The sequence below is a fragment of the Pleurodeles waltl genome, chromosome 5 (genome assembly GCF_031143425.1).
Source record: "Pleurodeles waltl isolate 20211129_DDA chromosome 5, aPleWal1.hap1.20221129, whole genome shotgun sequence".
Classification (NCBI taxonomy): Eukaryota; Metazoa; Chordata; class Amphibia; order Caudata; family Salamandridae; genus Pleurodeles; species Pleurodeles waltl.
Genome location: NC_090444.1, coordinates 60,160,232 through 60,185,503, shown reverse-complemented (window position 1 = coordinate 60,185,503; position 25,272 = coordinate 60,160,232). Strand labels below are relative to the sequence as shown.

The 25,272-nt window shown below is 46.2% G+C and overlaps 1 protein-coding gene across 1 annotated transcript in view; it reads left to right on the top strand.

The window, feature by feature from the left end:
* LOC138297210 (WAP four-disulfide core domain protein 5-like) overlaps nucleotides 1–25,272 on the top strand; it is a 595,909-nt gene that overhangs the window by 427,650 nt on the left and 142,987 nt on the right. The window contains exon 4 of the mRNA XM_069236700.1: nucleotides 3,570–3,713. Within this exon, the coding sequence (XP_069092801.1) occupies nucleotides 3,570–3,713 (144 nt within the window). The remainder of the gene's footprint in view (nucleotides 1–3,569; nucleotides 3,714–25,272) is intronic.

Here is a 25,272-nt window from a genome sequence, read left to right as displayed (position 1 = left end):
CTATATGAAGTCCTGACATAAAAATATTAATTGATAAGACCAAGAAATACAAAACCTCAAACTGTTCCCTCTTCCCTGCCTCCTTGCGACGTGGACCTCAAACTGCCCGTCATCCCAGCTGTGCAGAGTGCTTGTCAACCCAGTGTAACATAACTGAACTATAGTAAGAGGTGGAATTCTGCACCCGTTTCCCTGTATCCAGTGGGACACTCACACTGTTGTTCGCTAAGGGAGGGTTTGAGGTGCCAGACATGGAGCTGTACTACTTGTGCGCCCAAGCGCATTATGCCATCTGTTGGCATAGACCTACTCCTTTCTTCCGCATTTGGTAATAGAGCAGTGATATATGGCCCCTTATACCCCCATCCTTATAATTGGGGTCCTTATCGGCTTCAACCAGATTAGCTGACTCCACGGTGGCATGCACCTCTAATGCTTGTTGTAGGCTGGCCCATAAACTAGGCAGACCATTGCTATACTCCATGCTTGTGTTGCTCCCCTACCATCCACTACTGCCGGTCACACATGAAACTGCCTGCAAACAATTATTCCAGAAGTGCAGAGTTTGGCACTGGGGGGATCTATATCGGGAGGGCTCCTTTGTGTCCAGTGGTGATTTTGTTGATGGTGAGTCACCATCCCCATTGGACACTCTCCTGTATATTAAACTACGATATAATGTGAAATCTGCAACCCAGGACGTCCCTCGTGAACATCTTATGTTAGATACCCTACATACCTTTTGCTGACGGAAACTACATGACATCTAGTTTCCTTCTTATATCGCACAGCACAAACCGAGACTCCTTATAAGGGGGGACACCCACGATCCCAGTTGGAAGTAAGGGTCTGTCCTTACTGACCATCAATGGCAATACTCCTGTACATAAACAGGTAGGATTGCCACTAGCGTCCAGCTCCATATTATTCACTACAAGTTTCTTTACAGAGTATATTATACCCGTGCTAGACTCCACCGCAACCGGCTCCGTGACGATGATAAATGCACCAGGTGTTGAATGGCTGGTGCAGATTTTCTTCATTTTGCATGGGCTTGTGGACCAAAACAGGCTTTCTGAGGAGAATGTTCTACAGCACTCAGTTTTGATAGGTCGGGATCTGATGCTCTCCCCTCTCTTGGCACTCTTGGAATACACGTGGGAGGTTAAGGCAAGTTTCAGGATATATGAGTCCCTGGCCCTACTCTTGGAGAAGGGAAGGGTCTCCTTTCGAAAGGGGCGTGGAAGAGCGCCAAAATTCAAAGACTGGCTTTCTGATCTAATTAACTGCAATGACCCGTTGGCCCTATATGCCCAACTACTACCTCCACGGTCTCGACCCAAAGACATATGGGATCTGTTATCTTCAAACCCACCTGCAGGACGCTGGAGATGAAGCAGAGATATCCTGTTACACCTATCACTCTTTTTGCTGTATGTATATCTATGTATCCACTATTCAATTTTAGAATGCTAAGTAGTAATACCGCTATTAGATGTGCCTATCGTATTACACTATTAGTATAATTAATTGTTAGAGCAGTGTAAATCATTGCAGTAGTTAATAATGTCAGCAGTGGGGTGGAATGTATCCCCATCAATGCCATTAAACAATTTAAAATGTTCATGTTCATTGATGCACGTCTGGCTGGCTTGTCTAGGACCTGTCATCTGCATTACTTTTTCTGTCTTTACTCTAAACTTACCTCTCCTCGTCTCCTTTGGACTTACTCTGTTTCATTCAGTCCTGTACTTTTGATACTAGTTTTGAACATCAGATATTTCAAACGTCATAATTGTCTATTGTCAGTTATTGCCCTTTCGCTGGATTATGAGCCATTTCTTATTCTTCACACAATTAACTATGTTTTACAATAATATATACAGGGAGTGCAGAATTATTAGGCAAGTTGTATTTTTGAGGATTAATTTTATTATTGAACAACAACCATGTTCTCAATGAACCCAAAAAACTCACTAATATCAAAGCTGAATATTTTTGGAAGTAGTTTTTAGTTTGTTTTTAGTTTTAGCTATGTTAGGGGGATATCTGTGTGTGCAGGTGACTATTACTGTGCATAATTATTAGGCAACTTAACAAAAAACAAATATATACCCATTTCAATTATTTATTATTACCAGTGAAACCAATATAACATCTCAACATTCACAAATATACATTTCTGACATTCAAAAACAAAACAAAAACAAATCAGTGACCAATATAGCCACCTTTCTTTGCAAGGACACTCAAAAGCCTGCCATCCATGGATTCTGTCAGTGTTTTGATCTGTTCACCATCAACATTGCGTGCAGCAGCAACCACAGCCTCCCAGACACTGTTCAGAGAGGTGTACTGTTTTCCCTCCTTGTAAATCTCACATTTGATGATGGACCACAGGTTCTCAATGGGGTTCAGATCAGGTGAACAAGGAGGCCATGTCATTAGATTTCCTTCTTTTATACCCTTTCTTGCCAGCCACGCTGTGGAGTACTTGGACGCGTGTGATGGAGCATTGTCCTGCATGAAAATCATGTTTTTCTTGAAGGATGCAGACTTCTTCCTGTACCACTGCTTGAAGAAGGTGTCTTCCAGGAACTGGCAGTAGGACTGGGAGTTGAGCTTGACTCCTTCCTCAACCCGAAAAGGCCCCACAAGCTCATCTTTGATGATACCAGCCCAAACCAGTACTCCACCTCCACCTTGCTGGCGTCTGAGTCGGACTGGAGCTCTCTGCCCTTTACCAATCCAGCCACGGGCCCATCCATCTGGCCCATCAAGACTCACTCTCATTTCATCAGTCCATAAAACCTTAGAAAAATCAGTCTTGAGATATTTCTTGGCCCAGTCTTGACGTTTCAGCTTGTGTGTCTTGTTCAGTGGTGGTCGTCTTTCAGCCTTTCTTACCTTGGCCATGTCTCTGAGTATTGCACACCTTGTGCTTTTGGGCACTCCAGTGATGTTGCAGCTCTGAAATATGGCCAAACTGGGGGCAAGTGGCATCGTGGCAGCTGCACGCTTGACTTTTCTCAGTTCATGGGCAGTTATTTTGCGCCTTGGTTTTTCCACACGCTTCTTGCGACCCTGTTGACTATTTTGAATGAAACGCTTGATTGTTCGATGATCACGCTTCAGAAGCTTTGCAATTTTAAGAGTGCTGCATCCCTCTGCAAGATATCTCACTATTTTTGACTTTTCTGAGCCTGTCAAGTCCTTCTTTTGACCCATTTTGCCAAAGGAAAGGAAGTTGCCTAATAATTATGCACACCTGATATAGGGTGTTAATGTCATTAGACCACACCCCTTCTCATTACAGAGATGCACATCACCTAATATGCTTAATTGGTAGTAGGCTTTCGAGCCTATACAGCTTGGAGTAAGACAACATGCATAAAGAGGATGATGTGGTCAAAATACTCATTTGCCTAATAATTCTGCACTCCCTGTGTATATATATATATATATATATATATATATATATATATATATATATATATATATATATATATACTGAAGAAAGCAGGGGATGACTTTGGCATGGCGTGTGACTGAGGCTTACTGTTTTACAGAGAAACCTGGCCAGTGCCCAGTGTCATCTACAAAATGTACATCTCCTCCACCACCTGCAAAGTGCAAGCAAGACAACGACTGCCCAGGAGCACAGAAATGCTGCACCCCAGTCTGCACCCAGGATTGCACGAACATCACCAAAGGTAACAAGTAGAAACAATATATAAGATTCAGATCTTAAAACGCTCCCTGCAGGAGATACCTCGTTTTGATTCCAGGCAGCTCCATCTGATAAGCAGCGAAGATGTAGACCAGGCTAGGATTTCAAGATGGGTTGGAAACTATTGTAGTCTATTTCCACTGCATGCTGAACGGTAAATATGAGCACAGTTGCAGAAGCACACATGTACTCGGGCACCATTGTTTTGTCCTGTCTTTGTGCGAATTGAATGTGGTCAGGGTGGCTCTCCATGTGCATGCCCCTCTGCGGGCCAAGTGCTTGGCCATCAGTGCGTGGTTATTTGAGATGCCTTTCTGTTAAGCTTTTATCTGATATTTCAACACACATATCCCATGACATCATAAAGAAGGTAATATGATATTTTTTAAACATTTGATCATAACTGCATCACTCATTTAGCAAAATAAATATTTAATCTATATATATTTTTAGTAACGAATCAACGATTATATCTTGATTGTGCTCTGCCAAGATACATCTAGGTGGCACGAAGAGATATTTGTTGCCTTAAATTACAATATAATTTTCTCATTTTTAGAGTCGGGGAGCAAAGCACTCTGTCGCTGTTGTAATCTCTCTGTGGGCTTTTAACCACCCTCATATCACGCCCATCAGTTTGGTTGGTTTGTGGGCTTGCCTTTTAACATTCACTTGATTTCATTAGTGAAAGGCATGCGCACATCATGCCTTTTCCGGTGTTTAGCCCTCCTAGAGAGCACCGGCCAACTACTAAAAGCATACAAGGCTCTGTGTTTTCCATATGGTTTCTGGACTACTTTTTCTCTTTATTTCGTAGGCTGTGTGATCTCGCTGGGCAGTAGTTGATTGCTAGCTTTTTGTGACTACCAGTTTAATTCTATTGTTTATCCTAGCGCTCCTTCACAAATTCAAGGTTTTACACAGAGTGATTGCGCTCTTTTTGTAAATGTTATAATTTATATGTATCCTCCCTCTAGCCCCCCGTCCCGCTCCCCTTGTTTTCTTTCACTCGCTATGTTGCATGCGGTATGTTGTTCCTGGTTTATCTTTCGCTGTTTCATCATCCGGGAGGGCTGCACTTCGTACCCTTTGGAGCCCTGTTGACTGGCACCCGCTATTGTTAATGTATGTGATTTTTGGTTAAGGTTTGGTTTAGGGCAGCTGCAGTTTGCCTGTCTGCTACGGATAGAGCGGGTTCTTCCAAACTTAGTTACTGGCACTGCGGCTTCTTAAAATTCACGGGGTTGGAATGACCTCCTCACAGCGGGGGCTTACCCCTTCTTGAGAGTTTGCTGCCATGATCCAATCAATACACGGTGGGGGCTCGAACCCTCCATTGGTTTAATGGCAATGTTTTATCTTTCGCTGCTTGATTATCTGGCAGGGCTGCACTGCGTACCCGTCGGATACCTCTTGACTGGGTTAGGCACCCGCAGCATCCCTGCAAATACAAACAGTCCCACTCCGGGGCGACTGCTTCACCCGGAGTCACTGTATCTTTACCAAGCCTGCGTTCCTCAGGACTTTAAAGTGGATGGCGATGTTTAAGGCGCTCCAGGGTGCATGGGTAAATGCCTGTAATCACTGTTGGTTTGAGTATTATTTTTTTGCAAGGTTACGCAGTCTTTGTTGATCGCAGCAAAGTGTTTATTATTATAAGAGGGATATATTGGTTTATGTGGAACTTTGAAATACGCCTGCTAACAAAAAATGGCAAGCGTTTCATGCATTATCATATTTTGTTTACATTGTGCCATTAACATTATCAAATGTTGAACTGTGCTTGCAACTACCGCACAATTCACAAAGTGAAAATTACTTTACTACTATCCTTTGGGCCTGCAGGCACGCATCTGGCATGCCACTGACTCTTCCCCTGCCCTGCAGGCCTTTCATAGGCGACCTTGCTATGCGACTGTCACTATCATAGCCTATACGCAAGACACTGAAAATGCTGAAATGTCACTGATTCTGCCCCAAGCCCCTCGCTACATTTCCAGCCAGTCCACCTCTAGATGTAATATAAGCATTAACAACTGCTGAACACAAACAGGAGTCTAATCTCGGCCTTGTAACCTAACAAATAACTGTTTAATGCTTGGCAAAACACTTACACCGCCTTGTTGGGGGGGGAGGGGGAGGCTGGCCATATTGTTTTTTAGTCAGATAGTTGATCTTTTATCGGACCGCCTGCCCAAAGCATACATTCCTATCAAGATTAAGTGATTGACTCGTGCCCAGCCGTACAGGCCTTTATGATCCAGCCATAACACATGGCTGACTGAAAAATCTGTTAAATGCAGTTCACTGTGATGCTGCCCTACTCGTCTGCAGATATACCACTGGCTGTACTCTGCTCATTCTGGCCTTTTAGGAGCAAGCTAACGCATATAACTTAACATTCATCAATAGCTCAACTTGAAAATCACTCTAATACTATCCTTCGGGCAAGCAGGCGGGCACCTGGCATGCCACTGACTTCTCCTGCCCTTTCATAGTCGAGCCTGCTATGCGACTGACACTGTTGCAGCAACGTAATGGTTTCGTTCTTTATTACTTCTTTTGCTGGTGTAATATTTTGTACTCAATCAATCAATCAATCAATCATAGTATTTATAAAGCGCGCTATGTACCCGTCAGGGTTTCGAGGCGCTGAGAGGGGGGGGGGGGGGGAGCGCTGCTGATTTAGAGGTCGAAGAGGCAGGTCTTGAGGAGCCTTCTGAATGCGAGGAGGTCCTGGGTCTGGCGAAGAGATGTGGGGAGAGAGTTCCAGGTCTTGGCGGCGAGGAAGGAGAAGGATCTGCCGCCGGATGTCTTGCGCTGGATTCGGGGTACGATGGCGAGGGCGAGGTTGGCGGATCGGAGTTGACGTGTTGGAGTGTAGAAGTTCAGTCTGGTGTTGAGGTAGGAGGGTCCGGTGTTGTGAAGTGCCTTGTGAGCGTGGGTCAGGAGTTTAAAGGTGATCCTCTTGTCTACCGGGAGCCAGTGGAGTTCCTTTAGGTGAGGGGAGATGTGATTTCGGCGGGGTATGTCGAGGATCAGTCGGGCGGAGGCATTTTGGATGCGTTGGAGTCGTTTGATGTCTTTGGTTGGGATGCCTGTGTAGAGTGCGTTGCCGTAGTCAAGTCTGCTGCTGACGAGGGCCTGGGTCACCGTCTTTCTGGTGTCTGTTGGAATCCACTTGAAGATTCTGCGGAGCATTCGAAGGGTGTTGAAACAGGAGGAGGAGACGGCGCTGATCTGTTTGGACATGGTGAGGGCGGAGTCCAGGATGAAGCCGAGGTTTCTTGCGTGGCTGGCAGGGGTGGGCGGGGGTCCGAGGGCGGAGGGCCACCATGAGTCGTTCCAGGCCGAGGGAGTAACTTACGGCCTTTACATTTTATTGGTAATATAGTACAACTTGTTTATATTTGGCGATGTTTAAACCGCTCTTCCGTAACCTTAGCATGCATGGGAAGAATCCCGTAATTATTGATGGGTTCAGCAGATTTTACAAAGTATATTAACAAAATTAACGCTTATATGGTGTTGTCGCAGCTGTGACTGTCTCCCCTTAAACAAGCCTAGTATCCACCAGTGTGCTGTTAACAGCTAACAAACGTTTAAGTATTCTTGCAAAAACGGGCATGACCGGCCTCTAACACTGGCTGCTTTACCCACAGTAGTAGTTTATAGGCATTAAAGTATTTCATACGTAACCGATTCATTCCAAGCCGTGCCAGTCGGTTTCCAACTAAACGCGCTCAAAAATAGGGACATTTTAAAAATGTCCGTATTGTGTAATTACCTTTTTGAGAAGGTTTATCAAATATTTGTTGTAATTAAACTTGTATAGATTTTATAAGTAACTTGCTATATCCCAACCGTACCTATCCTTCAAAAATATATTTGCGACGTCCCGGACTATATCCCAATATCCTCTGCCTTTCAAAAACAATTAATTTTGTTACTTCATAAAACGCGCTCTCCCAATAGGAGCTTTATTTTAAAATAGGATGTCTATTTGCCTTAAGTTCAGCAAAGGGTGACTTCACGTGTTCTCTGTTGGTTTTAGCACAGGTCTTTCGCAGGGTACATGAACCTAAATGACGCTCTTATGGTGCTCTCTAAAGTATGATTGTCTTCCCCAAACAAACCTATCATTCAGCAGTTTAACATTAACATCTAACGTCTATTTCACTATCCTTGCAGAAATGGTAACTCACGGCCTTCAACACTGGTTGAAGCATTTTAAGTGACTTTCAGTGTACCTCTTTGCATTTGAAGTGAATAACACGAAGTCTCCCCTGCTTTATCTGCTCATCTGAAGCACTATTCTTTGTACAATTTGTTACGTTTGTCCTTGTTTACGAGCACTTGTGAGACGTTACATATATTACATAAATTACTCTACCTCAGCATTAACTATTGCTCTGAATGCATATAACTGAAAAGCTTTACCTATACAAATGCAAGAAAGTGTCTACTAGGCACAAAGTAGGTGGGGTTTTAGTAATTGCATTTGGTGTAGAGGGGTGGAGTAGGCAGTTGCAGTCTACCTTTCTGTGGCAGCAGCAGCCTTTTGTTTATTTTAAGCACACTTAACTGTGAAGCATTCACACCTCTTTGCACATCTTCTGTGAGTGCTAAAGGATGGAGACAGCCCTGGGGTGACAAGGTTGAGTAATCAAAGGCGGTGTCTAGTTAACAGTCTGGATTCCCATATGGGTCAGTAATTACGATTTTATCAAGTAAAAAGTAGAAAGAGAAGAAAGCAACCAAGAAAATCCCCACAATCTTGAGATCCATGTGTTTACGGTAAAAAAAATAAAAATTGTTTAACAAGCATCCAAGCTATTTTATTTACTGGTAACATAATATCTTTGCAGTGCATGCCAATTTCCCCCCAAAATGAATACATATGGCTATATTGTATAGAGTTGTGCTTAAATTATCTTTTTTTATTTGTTTAATTGGTATATATGGCATGCATGTTTAACCTTTAATTTAATATCATTTAAAGGATCTCATGAAATAACCCATGAGACAGCAATGCAGTTGCATTTCGTCTAATTTCTGCATTTCACGGCGGCCGAACAGACAGAAAATAGCTGCTTCTTAGAGGGAACCAAGTTTGTTTATTTTGCATTGTGTTGTTGCAGTTTAAGATACACTGTGCCAGTAAATTATTTTGTATATCTCACCTCACTATCAAGAAGAAGCACACAAAATAAACAAAGTGCCTGTATTAACTTTGCATTTTCTCTGTGTTTCATATTACTCGACAGACGGAGATATAAAATAGCAGTCCGGACTCAAATCTTTGGTTTTGCTATGTATTTTTTGTACCAACAGAATGTTCGTTGTTTAGGGTCAAGGCACGCAAGCGCTCTGGCCCCTGTTGTAATCTCTCTGTGGGCTTTTAACCATGCCCACCAGTTTTGTTGGTTTGTGGGCTTGCCTTTTAAAATTTGCTTGATTTCATTAGTGAAAGACATACATACGTCATGCCTTTTCCTGGGGTTAGCCCTCCTCTACTGTAAACTACTGAAAACATACAAGGCTCTGTGTTTTCCAAATGGGTTCTGCACTATTTCTTTTTATTCCCTATGCAGTGCGATCTCGCTGGGCAGTAGTCGAGCGCTTTGCATGAAATCGACCCTGTTGCATGGATAATTCTACTTTTGCCAGTACATGGATAATTGCACTTCTGCAGATAGGTTTTATTGCGAGGTAACTTCTGTTTCCCTTTCTGTGTCTCCTTCATGCTCATGGCGACTATCGGCTCACATATGTGAAACTGTTTTACTTTTCATTATCAGTTTATGTGGCAAGAAAAGTCAGGTTAGGAGTTTACAATTGTAAGGAAATGCCTCCTTGGCATGGTTACCCCCTAACATTTTCCCTTTGCTGATGCTAAGTTATGATTTGAAAGTGTGCTGGGACCCTGCTAACCAGGCCCCAGCACCAGTGTTCTTTCCCTAAACTGTACCTTTGTCTCCACAATTGGCACAACCCTGGCACTCAGGTAAGTCCCTTGTAACTGGTACCCCTGGTACCAAGGGCTCTGATGCCAGGGAAGGTCTCTAAGGGCTGCAGCATGTCTTATGGATCCTTGGATCCTGCCCCCACCGGCTATTTTGGTAAAGGCCGCAGATATTATTATCCCTCCTCTGACAAAAATAATGAACAGTTCCCTTACCTCTTATCTTAAACCTGCCATTGTGAAACCCCTTCTTAAGAAGCCTAAACTTGACCCCTCCGTCATGGATAACTATAGACCCATTGCTCTTCTCCCCATTTTAGTTAAGATCTTAGAGAAACATGTAAATTTGCAACTGATGAGCTATTTTGAGAGTAGTGCGCTCCTTCACCCTACTCAAATGGGCTTTAGAGCCCAACACAGCACTGAGTCTGCGCTCTTAACGGTGACTAAGTCTGCCCGTCAATTATTAGACCAGGGAGGACATGCTGCCATCATTCTTCTTGATCTTAGCGCAGACTTCGATACGGTTGATCACTCTCTCCTCTGTGACAGACTTTCCAAGGCAGGCGTGGGAGGCCTAGCACTCTCCTGGCTATCTTCCTTTCTCATAGGAAGAACTTTCCAAGTCTTGGATTGTTCTTTTTTCTCAGATATTGTTCCCTTAACTTGTGGAGTCCCTCAAGGTTCCTCTCTGAGTCCAACTCTTTTTAATATTTATTTATCCTCCTTGGCTGAAGTAGTCACTCCCCACATTCTTTCATTGGTCACCTACGCTGATGATACTCAATTAGTGGTCTCCCTTTCTAGTACTGGTGACTCTTCCTCTGCTAACCTAGCCAGCTGTATGAGGGACATCGGCGACTGGATGATTCAATCCAAACTCAAATTTAAAGATTGCAAATCTGAAGTACTCATCGTAGGCAATGGCCCTCCAGCATCCCCTCTAACATGGTACTCAGAGGCTTTTTTCAGTCTCCCTCCGCCTAAAGCACAGGTAAAAAGCCTAGGTTTTGTACTAGACTCCCGTTTTACGATGGAATTACAAGCAAAGAAAATCTCCTCTGTGTGCTTCGGTTTTATTAGATCACTTAGGAAGATTCTCAATCTTCTTCCTGTTTCATCCAGAAGAATCCTGGTCCTTTCCCGCCTGGATTATGGGAATTCTCTTTATCTTAGTTCCCCGGAATATGTAGTAAAAAAGCTGCAAATTGTGCAGAACGCGGCAGATAGACTCCTTACGAACTGTCCCAGACATCTGTCTGCCAAGCCGGCTCTGGCAGCTCTCCATTGGCTGCCGATCAACCAGCGCATACATTTTATATCTATGTGTATCACCCATAGAGCTCTACACAACAGAGGTCCACATTTCCTTAGAAACCGAATCTCCATTCGAGACACCTCAGATCATCATCTACTCGGCAGATCTATATACCCCGTGTCAACAGGTCATGGGGCGGAAACTCTTTTATCATTAAGGTTACCCGTCTCTGGAATTCCCTGCACTCCGAACTCCGCCACGAACCTTCTGAATCTCTTTTTAGAAAGAGGTTGAAAACAACTCTCTTCAGCCGCTATCCTGTCCTTTTTGTTCTCCCAAGAACTTTCCTGTACCTTAAGCGCAGGGATGCCCTAGGGTAGCTACGCGCTCTATAAATTCATAATTCTCTTCCAGGGGATCCTCATCAATAGTCATAAACATTGAATATTCCCGCCCTTGTGCGGGGACCCCGGAGCATATATAAAATATATACACATTATACATGTGTAACAAACAGTCATGCAGGGTATCATGTTAAAAACAGGCTAAAATGCTTTATTTCTATGAAGTTTTTTTTTTTTTTTTTTTTTAAATACTACAATAGAGCATAAATACGTACCCAAGCTCCTAAAACTAGGCTTGGGGAAGTAAGCAGTAGCAAACTCTAGTGAAAAAATAGAGAAAACTGCATTGAAAAACAATGAAGCATTCTTAGCCAATAGGCTGCATGTAGGTTAACACAGGAGAACCATAAAAACTTTGGCACTGTGCCTTTAAGACCCTGAGCACCTCCAGTATCCCACCATGCCTCAGGGGTGAAGGAAAGGTGACAGTTGGTTCACAGTTAGGTCAGTTCTTTTTTCCGGCTTCTTCTGAGAGGATCCTGGAGCATTGAGCTCTCAGTTTTTCTGAGTTTTCCTCAGAAAAATTCTTTTAAAAAGCGTTTTTTCACTTTTCACTCGACAAGTAACATCGTTGTCTGAGCTAGGAAGGTTTTTTCTGACAGAAAAATGCCTTCTCTTTTTGTCAAATGCCCTGCTTGTGGGAAGAAGAAGGCCCAGTCAGATCCCCACTCTCTGTGCATAGTGTGCCTGCCTCAGAGTCACTGCCCTGACACTTGTAAGTACTGTAAGAACATGTCTAGGAGGACTCTGAAAGACAGAGAGAAGATCCGACTTCATGGGCTTCAGGAGAGGAAAAGAACATCGTCCTCCTCACTCCCCAGGCATCCAGAAGGCCATTCTCAGAAGAGAATGGCCCGGTCGACGTCGACAGGTAGGAAAATACCTGTTTGTTCACCGTCGACGTCGTCGCTACCACCGTCCCACCGGCATAGATCGCCGTCGACGGCGACGCACCCGACGTCGAAGGGAACGGCGTCGAGGGAACATCAGAGCAGGGGCAGGTCTCCGCCGACGGCAGCCCGCCGATCGACGTCGAGCCACCGCCGGCATGCCCGGTCGCCGCCAAAGGCTGTGCGCCCCCCGACGTCAGGACACACGACGTCGAGATCTCCACGACGGCACGGGAAACATCCGCCGTAAACCTCCCATCGCTCCACGTCGAGGCACACGACGGCGAGCAGGTCGAGGTCCAAGGAACGCCGTTCGACGTCAAGGCACTCAACGTCGAGGCAATCAACGTCGAGGCAGGACCAACCGACTGGGCGTCCTTCGACGTCGAAACAGCCATCGACGTCGACGCAGGTTTTACCTGTCCAACAGGGAGCAGAACATCGCCCCTCGCCAGACAAGGCTCAGTCTCCAGTGGTCTCCATACCGAGCGACTCTTCTCGGTCAAGAGCATCTCCTGGGCATGTCTCGCCCATCAACCTATCTCCGAGATGGCTGGAGAGCCTCAACAGACCAGCGGCCTCCCCAGATTCGCAATATTCGCGAATGTATTCACCCACTGCCTCCCCGCCAAGAACGCCATCGCCGACAGCCGGGGCAGAACGGGCTCGTTCAGCTCCTCGACAGCCGACCGCGAGGCCTAGGCGCTCGGCTACAGCGTCCCGCAGCAGATCTCGCTCTCAACGGAGATCCAGGTCGCGCTCAAGAAGTTCACCCTCTTGGTCTTCATCAGGTTCTTCTGTCGGGCGTTACTCACCTACTCTTACAGATTCACCACCTGCTAGAGTCTCACCAGTGGATGACATAACCACTTTCAACGAGGTGTTGCTAAGAGGAGCACAGAAACTCAATATAGAGGTTCCAGAACCATCTACCTCCTCATCAATCATCTTTGAGACACTACAACAGAGATCAGCGTCGAAAAAGTTGCTGCCTCTAGTGCCTGGTTTGTTGCAGCCGACCATGGACACTTTTCTGGCCCCAGCCTCGCTTAAGTCTGCCCCGGCTCGGATTCTTAAAAAGTACAAGGCTCCAGAGCAAGACCCTTTATTCCTTAGGAAGGATCCGCCACCAGACTCAGTGATCATAGCTGCCGCCCGAAAGACCCACTCGGTGGCATCTTCATCCACGGTACCCCCGGATAAAGAGAGCAGGCATTTAGACTCTCTGGGAAGAAAGATGTGCGGGACAGCGGCTTCAGCAATGAAGGTCTCTAGTGCGTCTGCGCTCCTGGGCAGGTACGATCGTTCTCTGTGGGATTCCCTCAGTAGATTTACAGAAAAACTGCCCAGAGAAGACAGGCAAGATTACCAAGAGATTCTACAGGAAGGATGCCTGGTATCTAACCAAGTTATCAGCGCAGCAGCGGATGGGGCGGATTTGGCGGCTCATGGGTACGCACATGGTATCTGTGCGAGGAGATCTTCCTGGCTGAGGCTCACTGGCTTGAAACAGGAGGCACAACAACGTATCCTGAATCTCCCATTTGCCGGGAATTCTCTATTCGGTGCCCATGCAGACGAAGAGATGGCCCGCATGAAGACCGAGGTGGATACCATGAAGGCGGTAGGCCTCGAAAGAAGGAAAGATTTCAGGCGGAGGTACAGACCGTACGATAGACGCCCTTTCCAACAGAGGGTTCAAACCCCTCATTGGTCGCAAAGGTCTCAGCAACGACAGGGACGCCCTCTGTTTCAGCGAAGAAACACAAGGGAGCGAGGGTCAAGTAGACCTCAACAGTCCACTCCAAAAGCACCCACTAAGCAATGAAGTCTCGCTTCCCTCGACACTGTACACCACTCCGGTGGGGGGGAAGTATTATTGCTCATCTTCACGAGTGGCACTCTATCACAAGAGACAAATGGGTGCTCAATATTGTCGAACATGGCTATTCTCTCCTTTTCAAGCAGCCTCCACCACACTTGCCACCAACCAAACACAATCCGGCTCATCTCACCTTGCTACGCAAGGAGGCTCTCGCCCTCCTAAGAAAGAATGCCATAGAAAGGGTTCCACCTGCCCACAGAGGAAAGGAGGTCTACTCCCGTTACTTTCTAGTAGCAAAGAAGGGTCAAGAGGGCGTTTTCAGGCCAATCCTGGATCTAAGACTGCTGAACAAATACATAAGAAAGCAGAAGTTCAGAATGCTAGCGCTTCACCAAATTTTCCCTCAACTGCATCAGGGAGACTGGATGTGCTCCATCGACCTGCAGGATGCGTATTTCCACATCCCAATAGCTCCAAAGCATCGAAAATTCCTGCGCTTTCGAGTAGCGTTACAGCATTACCAGTTCAGGGTTCTACCCTTTGGCCTGAAATCTGCTCCAAGAGTTTTCTCGAAATGTATGGCAGTGGTGGCGGCGCATCTACGAAGACAAAGGATATACATATATCCATACCTAGACGACTGGCTACTAAAGGCTTCTTCTCCAGAGCAGGCGAGAAGCCATCGGGACATTGTACTAGGAGTTTGCGAAGCTCTAGGTCTTCAGGTCAATTACCAGAAGTCAACCTTGACTCCAACGCAGAGTCTTCACTACCTAGGAGCTATCATAAACACAGAACTACAAAAAGTGTATCCTTCGGAGGAACGACTGTCCTCAATAAACATGAAGTGCCAGGACCTGTTGAGAGCCAGCGCACCTACGGCACGTCAGGTGACATCACTACTGGGCTCCATGGCATCGTGCATCTTTATTGTCCCAAATGCCAGACTCCACATGAGACCCCTCCAAGAGGCATTGGAGGCCAATTGGAGCCAAAGAACAGGTCGCTGGGAAGACACAATGCGGCTACCGGAGGTAGCACTGCAGTCATTGAGATGGTGGATGCACAGACCTCACCTGTCAGTGGGCGCTCCGTTTCACCAGGTACTTCCATCCGACACTCTGGTAACGGATGCGTCTCTTCAGGGATGGGGGGCTCATCTGGGTCCTTTTCAAGCGCAGGGTCTGTGGTCAGACAAGGAGAAGCAGTACCACATCAATCTGCTAGAACTCAGAGCGGTCCATCTGGCTCTCAAGTCTTTCACACCGCTAATTCAGGGGAAAACTCTATTGATACAGACGGACAATACAACCACGATGTATTACTTGAACAAACAAGGGGGAACGAGATCCCTACCCCTTTCACGAGAGTCCCAAGCGATATGGCATTGGCTCCTGGCCAGAGGAATGTCAATCACAGCAGTTCACCTGCCAGGTCTGCAGAACGTAGAAGCAGACTTTCTAAGCAGACACCTGGAGGACGTTCACGATTGGGTCCTGCACGACGAAGTCGCAGAATACATCTTCGCGCAATGGGGTCGGCCTCAACTGGACCTCTTCGCAGACGATGTAAACAGGAAATGCCCAGACTTCGCATCCAGGTTCTACCGTCCAGGATCTCGAGGGAATGCCCTGTTGATCGACTGGTCAGGGACATTTCTTTACGCTTTTCCTCCGATTCCCCTCATTCCGGCAGTGATCAGCAAACTTTACGGATCCAGGACCAGAATGATTCTTATAGCGCCACAATGGCCTCGACAATTCTGGTACACGGATCTCCTCAACCTGTCGGAAAAACCTCACAGGAGGCTGCCGTGCAGACCGGATCTTCTGAGCAGAATGGAGGGCAGGATTCTGCATCCCAACCTACCCTCTCTGAGCTTAACAGCATGGCTCCTGAATTCCTGCAGTATGGGCACCTAGGACTCTCGCAGGAGTGCATGAACATCTTGAAAGAGTCCAAACGGCCTTCCACGCGGCGTTCCTACGCTTTTAAGTGGAAGAGATTCTACATATGGTGCTGTCAGCAAGGCCATAATCCCATACGGGCGCAGGAGGACGTCATACTGTCCTATTTGCTTCACCTAGCGAAATCCGGTCTGCAGGTATCATCTATTAAGGTACATTTGTCTGCTATTACTGCCTATCGCAAGTCACCTTCTCAGGAATCCTTCTTTACGAAACCTGTAGTCAAGGATTTCTTAGAAGGTTTGAAGAAAGTTTTTCCGCCAATTCGGAGGCCTTCTCCTCCGTGGGAACTGAACATAGTCCTAGCAAAACTTATGGGCCCTCCTTTCGAGCCTATCCATAAGGCCTCCTTACAACACCTTACGTGGAAAACGGCTTTTCTGGTGGCCATTACTTCAGCGAGGAGGGTCAGTGAGATCCAGGCCTTGTCTGCAAAAGAACCGTACACGGTTTTTCATGACAATAGAGTAGTTCTGCGAACTCACCCATCTTTCCTTCCGAAGGTGGTGTCAGAATTCCATATTAATCAGACCATAACTTTACCGACGTTCTTTCCCAATCCGGAAACTCCGGCTGAGAAAGCATTGCACTCATTAGACTTGAAAAGAGTGCTGAAATTTTATCTGGACAAGACAAAATCGATTAGACACTCTAACTGCTTGTTTGTGAACTATGGTCATTTAAGGACAGGAGAAGCAGCATCTAAGCGAACAATATCAAGATGGATAGTCTCTTGTATTGTTAATACTTACCAGCTAGCTAATAGACAATTGCTAGCGCGGCCTAGAGCGCATTCCACAAGGGGAAAAGCGGCTACAGCTGCTCTCCTTAACAATGTTCCTATATCTGAGATTTGTAAGGCTGCTACATGGAAGTCTGTCCATACTTTTACAAGACATTATTGTTTAGACTCAGATGCAAGAGCGGATGCCCAAGTGGGGCAGGCCTCTCTAAGGAATTTATTTGCGTAAGACATGTCTATTCCTGCACTTCTATCGGACAGTCCGCTGGGTTTAGGGATGGGCTTGCTAATCTATTCAATGTTTATGACTATTGATGAGGATCCCCTGGAAGAGAAGGATAAGTTACTTACCTGTAAATCCTAGTTCTCTTCCAGGGGTATCCTCATCAAAGTCATAAACAACCCACCCTCCTCCCCGGACACACGTCTACTGGAAGTGCAGGACAGACAGTATTTTGATTCAATTATACAAATTGTCACCGTAAAAAGAACTGACCTAACTGTGAACCAACTGTCACCTTTCCTTCACCCCTGAGGCATGGTGGGATACTGGAGGTGCTCAGGGTCTTAAAGGCACAGTGCCAAAGTTTTTATGGTTCTCCTGTGTTAACCTACATGCAGCCTATTGGCTAAGAATGCTTCATTGTTTTTCAATGCAGTTTTCTCTATTTTTTCACTAGAGTTTGCTACTGCTTACTTCCCCAAGCCTAGTTTTAGGAGCTTGGGTACGTATTTATGCTCTATTGTAGTATTTAAAAAAAAAAAAAAAAAAAACTTCATAGAAATAAAGCATTTTAGCCTGTTTTTAACATGATACCCTGCATGACTGTTTGTTACACATGTATAATGTGTATATATTTTATATATGCTCCGGGGTCCCCGCACAAGGGCGGGAATATTCAATGTTTATGACTTTGATGAGGATACCCCTGGAAGAGAACTAGGATTTACAGGTAAGTAACTTATCCAACTTAACTAAACTATGCCATCCTAGGGACCCCTCACTCAGCACATGCACACTGCTTCACAGCTTGTGTGTGCTGGTGGGGAGAAAATGACTAAGTCGACATGGCACTCCCCTCAGAGTGCCATGCCAACCTCACACTGCCTGTGGCATAGGTAAGTCACCCCTCTAGCAAGCCTTACAGCCCTAAGGCAGGGTGCACTATCCCACAGGTGAGGGCATATGTGCATGAGCACTATGCCCCTACAGTGTCTAAGCAAAACCTTAGACATTGTAAGTGCAGGGTAGCCATAAGAGTATATGGTCTGGGAGTTTGTCAAACACGAACTCCACAGTTCCATAATGGCTACACTGAAAACTGGGAAGTTTGGTATCAAACATCTCAGCACAATAAATGCACACTGATGCCAGTGTGCAATTTATTGTAAAATACACCCAGAGGGCATCTTAGAGATGCCCCCTGAAAACATACCCGACTTCTAGTGTGGGCTGGCCAGTTCCTGCCAGCCTGCCACACACCAGACATGTTGCTGGCGAAATGGGGAGAGTGCCTTTGTCACTCTGTGGCCAGGAACAAAGCCTGTACTGGTGGAGGTGCTTCTCACCTCTCCCTGCAGGAACTGTAACACCTGGCGGTGAACCTCAAAGGCTCACCCCTTTTGTTACAGCGCCCCAGGGGGGCATCCCAGCTAGTGGAGATGCCCGCCCCTCCGGCCACTGCCCCCACTTTTGGCGGCAAGGCTGGAGGAGATAATGAGAAAAACAAGGAGGAGTCCCCCACCAGTCAGGACATAAGGTGTCCTGAGCTGAGGTGACCCCTGCCTTGAGAAATCCTCCTTACTCCAGTGTTGGAACTTTCATAGATTCAAATGCTTGAATCATTCCCCGTCGTCGAGATGGGAGTCCCAGTACAATTTTCACAAGTAATGTCAAGACATATTAACAGAGAAAAAAGGCCTTAGGCCTCTTCAATTTCACAGTCTATCAGAGTCATTTTGTGAAAAGGACCAAACCTGAGCCTCCACCAATCAGGCGACAGCACCCTTCAGAACCTCCTGAGAGAAGCTCCAGCACCTCATATTTTCTACCGCATGTCGTGCTAGGGAGTCTCCTCAGAGCTCTGCTCTGTCTTCACGCCTTTTTTCAACTATTTTCTCTCAGAGAAACTGATTTAATTGGATTTGTCAGCTATTTTTCAACTATGTCTGACAAGGAGAAGAAGGGTCTCTTCAGAGACTGCAAGACTTGTGGGAAGAAAAGGCTTTATTCTGAAGACCCTCACCAAGACTGCATTTACTGTCTGTACCCAGATCATTCAGCCAAAGACTGTAAGATTTGCAGTAGTTTTTCTTCTAAAACCTTAAAAGACAGGGAAGGCAGATTATGAATATGGCTGCAAAAACTAAAACATAGGAAGGATCCAGTTTCGGATTCTGAGAGTGAGGAATCATCAACATCTAAGAGATCATCTAAAAGGGCGATATCACGCTCAAGATCTCCCTCACAACTCTCAAGAAAGGCCCTCAAAAAGACTACTTCAGGGTCTTATAAGGGTCGCAGCCCATCTTCTTCCCCAAAGAAAGTTTCCAGTAAAGAGGGGAAAAGACATTCTTCCAGTTCTGAGAGGCACAGAAAGTCTTCATCTGTTCCACCATCTGTGCCTTTCAAGAAGCCATCCTCTGTGACTGGAAAAAAGGCTTCGTCGACGGTACCGTCGGTGAGTGCCTTTCCGACGACGATATCTACTTGTGGATTTCCACTGTCGACGGCTCCGCCGGCGACATCGTCGACGAGAACAAGTACCCCACAGTTGACGAGAACTGCAGCGACGACATCAGCGTCGATGACCGTCTACACATCGTCGACGGCGCTGATGTCAGTGTCAGCCCTACCGTCGTCGACGACTTCGTCGACGGTAGACTCGTCGGCAAGACTTTCTACTATTAGAACCGTGCGTCCAGCGTCGACGGCACCATCCATGACGAAGTCTATTTACACGTCGATGACATCGTCGACAACATCGTCGACGAGGGAAAAACATCTAAAAAGTGTAGAAGAGCTAACGCCAACCCACACATCACCTAGTAAGGTGTCCTCCCTTGTGCCAGTACATCTTTTGGAGGGAGACGAAGACTCAGATGACGAGGGGCCTTTTGGAACAGCCCACAGTCCATCTGAATTGAATGTGAAGTACCAGGAAGAAGAGGAATATGAAGAAGCTTATGACCCCCAGCTTTACTCAGATCAACAGCAATATCAACAGGGAACGTTTATTCCTTCCTCCCTGCTTACTGACCTTAGAGCGATGTTTGTGGATTACAACAGAAGTTTTCCTCCTCAGGGAGAACAACCTCCTCCATCGCCTATTTCTGGTGTTTCTACTCCACATCAGAGACCAACGTCCTTACATCTCACAAATGTGGCCACTCCAGACATGACAATTCCTCAGGACACCGACATCTCAGAAGGGGATCAGGAAGAAGGAGAGCTCATGGACACTCACTCAGAGTGGGACGAGTACATTATCCCTGCTCCTTCTTCTCCTTCTCATTCGAAGGTGGAATCCCCACCAGAAGACATTGGAGGATTTCACAATCTTCTAGAGAGGGCAGCCAAGCGTTTTGCCTTACCGTTACCTACTAAACAAACAGACTGTTTCCTGTACTATTTTAAAGAGCCCTTTCAGAAGTCTGTGCGCTCTATCCCGATGGTGAGCTACCTGTGGGAAGAGGGCCTTAAAGTCATAAATAATCCGGCTACAGTCACGGCAGTATTGCCACGTCTGGATAAAAAATACAAAGCTCCTGATGATGCACTAACATGCTTAACGGGGCATCCTCCTCCGGATTCAGTAGTAACTCAGGCAGCTCAAAGAAGATCGAAGAATCCTTCTGCCCCAATTTCCGCACCCCCAGACAAGGAAGGTAGGCGGCTAGATAACATAGGGAAAAGGTTTTCTTCTATGGCTAGCCTAGTAGTTAGAGCTGCCAACTCTTTGGCTATTCTGGCTAGGTTCGACAGACAGCTTTGGGCGGACATTGCACCTTTTATTAACCAACTGCCGGAGGATGCGAGATCGGAGGCAAATAAAACGGTACAAGAAGGTCAACGCACGTCTGCAGAGCTTATAGACTGTGCAATGGATATAGCGACCACTGCTTTTAGACAACTCGCAGGTGCAGCTGTACTAAGAAGACAGGGCTGGCTTAAAGCCACCTCGTTTCGCCCAGAAGTTCAAAATAAAATCCTGGACTTACCCTTTGATGGCCAGGCGCTATTTGGAAAACATGTCGATGAAGCCCTACAATCAATCAAAACGGGCACGGACACAACAAGGTCATTAGGGACACGGCAATATCAAAGATCGTCCTTTCGTCCTAGAGGGTGTGGCCAGCCCTCATACAGAGGGGGATATCAACAACACAGATATTCCACCTATCCATCATCTTCACAGCAATATCGTCCATACTACTCGCAAAGGCAGCCGCCACAACCAGCCTATAGTAGACCTGCCGGCCGTGGACGTTCAACCCGTCCGGCCAAAGATTCGGCTCGTAGAACCTGATGTTTTCAAGGCTCCGGCTACATCCAGTCCGCCTCCTGTCATTCTGGGCGGGAGGATATCTTTATTCCTCAGTCAATGGCAAACCATTACGTCAGACAAGTGGGTCCTACAATTAGTGAAACGGGGCCATACTTTAGAATTTATCCAGATACCTCCCTCCAGCCCTCCCCTCAGGACTCCTTCACGATACCCTCAACAACTCAAAAAAGAGATCGACAAGATGCTTCTCAAGGGAGCTATAGAGAAGGTGCCTCAGGCCCATTGAGGAACAGGATTTTATTCCAGGTTCTTCATCATTCAGAAAAAGTGGAAGGATTGGAGGCCGATCCTCGATTTAAGGGAACTAAATGTATACCTAAAAAAGCAATTGTTCCGAATGATCAGCCTGCAAGACGTCCTTCTGCGTCTCAATCAGGGAGATTTTATGTCATCACTAGACCTGAAAGAGGCATACTTCCACATACCCATCCACTCTGCCCACAGAAAATACTTAAGATTCACCGTAGCCGGGAGCCATTATCAATACAGTGTCCTTCCTTTCGGACTGAAATCAGCCCCAAGAATATTTACCAAATGTCTAGCACCAGTCGCAGCCTTTCTCAGAAGGAGAAAGCACCAGGTTTTTCCATACTTAGACGATTGGTTGATAAAGGCAAAGACTTACGCAGGAGCGCACAAGTCAACAAAAAAGTGCGTTTCCTTACTAACCAATCTCGGATTCACAATCAGCTGGGAGAAGTCCAACCCTCTACCAGTATGCAATATTACCTTTCTAGGAGCAAGACTAAACACAGAATCCGCCATGGCTTGTCTCACGTTAGAGAGGCAACAAAGGTTACTGACTCTAGTAAGTTCCATACAGAGAAGAGGAAAGGTTACTGTCCGTCTGTTCAAATCGCTGTTGGGCATGATGTCTTCATGCATACCTCTGGACCCTCTGTGTCGGCTAAAGATCCGCCCCTTACAAGAGCAACTAAATCGTCAATGGCTCCAAGTATCAGGCACTTTCGAAGACCAGATACAAATAACTCCGATAATGATCAGAACTCTGAGATGGTGGTCTCAAACGCATCATCTATCAATCGGCCTTTCGTTTCTACAGCAACCAGCCCCGTGGACCATAACAACGGATGCCTCACTGGAAGGCTGGGGAGCGGTGTTACAGGATGTGCAAATAAGTGGCAAATGGCCACTGCATCTGGCATCAATGCATATCAATTGGCTAGAACTCAGGGCAGTGCACCTGGCCTTACAAGCGTTTCTCCCAAGGATCTCGGGATCGCAAGTGGTAATAAGAACGGACAACACCACTACGATGCACTGTCTCAACAAATAAGGAGGCACAAGATCTCTCACCCTCTCCAGGGAAGCCCAAACTATCTGGAACTGGGCCTCGCAGCAAGGCATCACACTATCAGCGGTACACTTGCCTTGAATAAACAACAAGACAGCAGATGCACTCAGCAGGCAGAAAACAGACTGCCACGAGTGGGAGCTAGACCAGACAGTACTGAACCATATTTTTTCCCTGTGGGGAACACCAACGGTGGACCTGTTTGCGAACAAAGACAACGCCAAATGCCGGTTATTTGCTTACTCCTTTCCTCCCATTCCATTGATCCCAAGGGTCCTCACGAAGATGAAAACAGAACCGTGCACTCTGATACTGATAGCTCCGTACTGGCCGCGCCAACATTGGTTCGCGGAACTTCTCCTTCTGTCAAACAAACCTCATATTCCACTGGAGCCATCACCTCAGTTACTGACAATGAACAACAGCCAGGTTCGGCACCCCGATCCGCAGTCAATGCGGTTATCAGCCTGGCTCCTCACCACAGAGAGTTCGCGCATTTGAATATCTAGTCTCACCACCAGAGGAAATATTGCTGTATCTCTTACAGCTAGCTCAATCTGGCCTAGCACACTCGTCCATTAAAGTTCAGTTAGCAGCTATAGCTGCATACAGACGTTCAGATGACACACCCTCATTCTTCTCTTCTCGGCTGATTGAGATTTCTGAAGGGGCTTTTCAGGGTTTACCCTCCTTTCAGACCACCGCCTCCTTCGTGGAATCTGAATATTGTCTTGGCACAACTGATGAAGCATCCGTTTGAGCCGATCCATTGTGCTTCCCTCAAGTTCTTGTTGTGGAAGGTCGCCTTATTGGTAGCCCTTACATCAGCTAGGCGGGTCAGCGAGGTGCAAGCGCTTTCCATCCAAGAGCCATTCCTGCAGCTTAAACACGACAGACTGCTAATGCGCACTAACCCGCATTTTATTCCAAAGGTTCCGTCAGACTTTCACATAAACTAACCTTTAGTCTTCAAATCTTTTTTTCCTCATCCATCTACTCCGGCGGAGAGGGCATTACACTCCTTAGACGTTAAAAGATGTGTTCAATTTTATTTGGACATGACTAAATCTTTTCGACACTCTAATCAGTTATTTGTACCGTACAGTGCTCCTAGGAAGGGGTACCCACTATGCAAGCAGAGTATTTCCAGATGGATCGCCTCAGCCATTCGCTTTTGCCATCAAGTAGCGGGCAAACCTTTGCAATCATCTGTGCATGCTCCTTCTACGAGAAAAGTCTCATCATCAGCGGCACTGTTTGCCGGAGTGCCACTACAAGACATTTGTAGGGAAGCAACATGGAAGAGCTGTCATACTTTCACAAAGCACTACTGCTTGGAATCTCTATCTCAGGGAGAGGTAGCAGTAGGCCAAGCGGTTCTCAGGAATCTCTTCAGGTGAAGGTGAGCCATTTTTCCTCCATCCCTCCATCCTAGAACAGGTATGCACATTGTTTATATTTCAAAAAAAAAAGAGAAAAACAGAAATGTATACAAAGATAAAAGAACGTTATAACAAACACATAAGTAAATGGGTTTGAAGACAACGGTCATGGTACAGTAGTGTCTTATAATAATTTCTTTTTACTGTGTCTCTAGGTATTTCGTAATGTATCTGTACATGTATATCTATATGTATGGATGTATATATATATATATATATATATATATATATATATATATATATATATATATGGATGTATACTTATATAGTTGCATATTATATGCAGGATGATAATAAGGTTTTGTGGGTCAAAGTGTTTTTTCTGTTAGAGGTGTTGTCATATTACAATGTGCATAGTTATTGCTCTCTACTCTGATTCAAGCATGTGAATCTATGAAAGTTCCAATACTGGAGTAAGAAAACAAGTTACTTACCTGTAACTGTAGTTCTCCAGTATTGGAATCTTTCATAGATTCACATGCGACCCACCCGCCTCCCCGGAGAAGCTCACTTCACCTCTTTCTTTATTTCTTTCTCTGTTTAACATATTATACGCACTTGGAGGTTCTGAAGGGTGCTGTCGCCTGATTGGTGGAGGCTCAGGTTTGGTCCTTTTCACAAAATGACTCTGATAGACTCCATCTCCTCCTCCTGTTTCAACATCCTTCGAATGCTCCGCAGAATCTTCAAGTGGATTCCAACAGAAACCAGAAAGACGGTGACCCAGGCCCTCGTCAGCAGCAGACTTGACTACGGCAACGCACTCTACACAGGCATCCCAACCAAAGACATCAAACGACTCCAACGTATCCAAAATGCCTCCGCCCGACTGATTCTCGACATACCCCGCCGATGTCACATCTCCCCTCACCTGAAGGAACTCCACTGGCTCCCGGTAGACAAGAGGATCACCTTCAAACTCCTCACCCACGCTCACAAGGCGCTTCACAACACCGGACCCTCCTACCTCAACACCAGACTTAACTTCTACACTCCAACTCGTCAACTCCGATCCGCCAACCTCGCCCTCGCCATCGTACCCCGAATCCAGCGCAAGACCTCCGGCGGCAGATCCTTCTCCTTCCTCGCCGCCAAGACCTGGAACTCTCTCCCCACACCTCTACGCCAGACCCAGGACCTCCTCGCATTCAGAAGGCTCCTCAAGA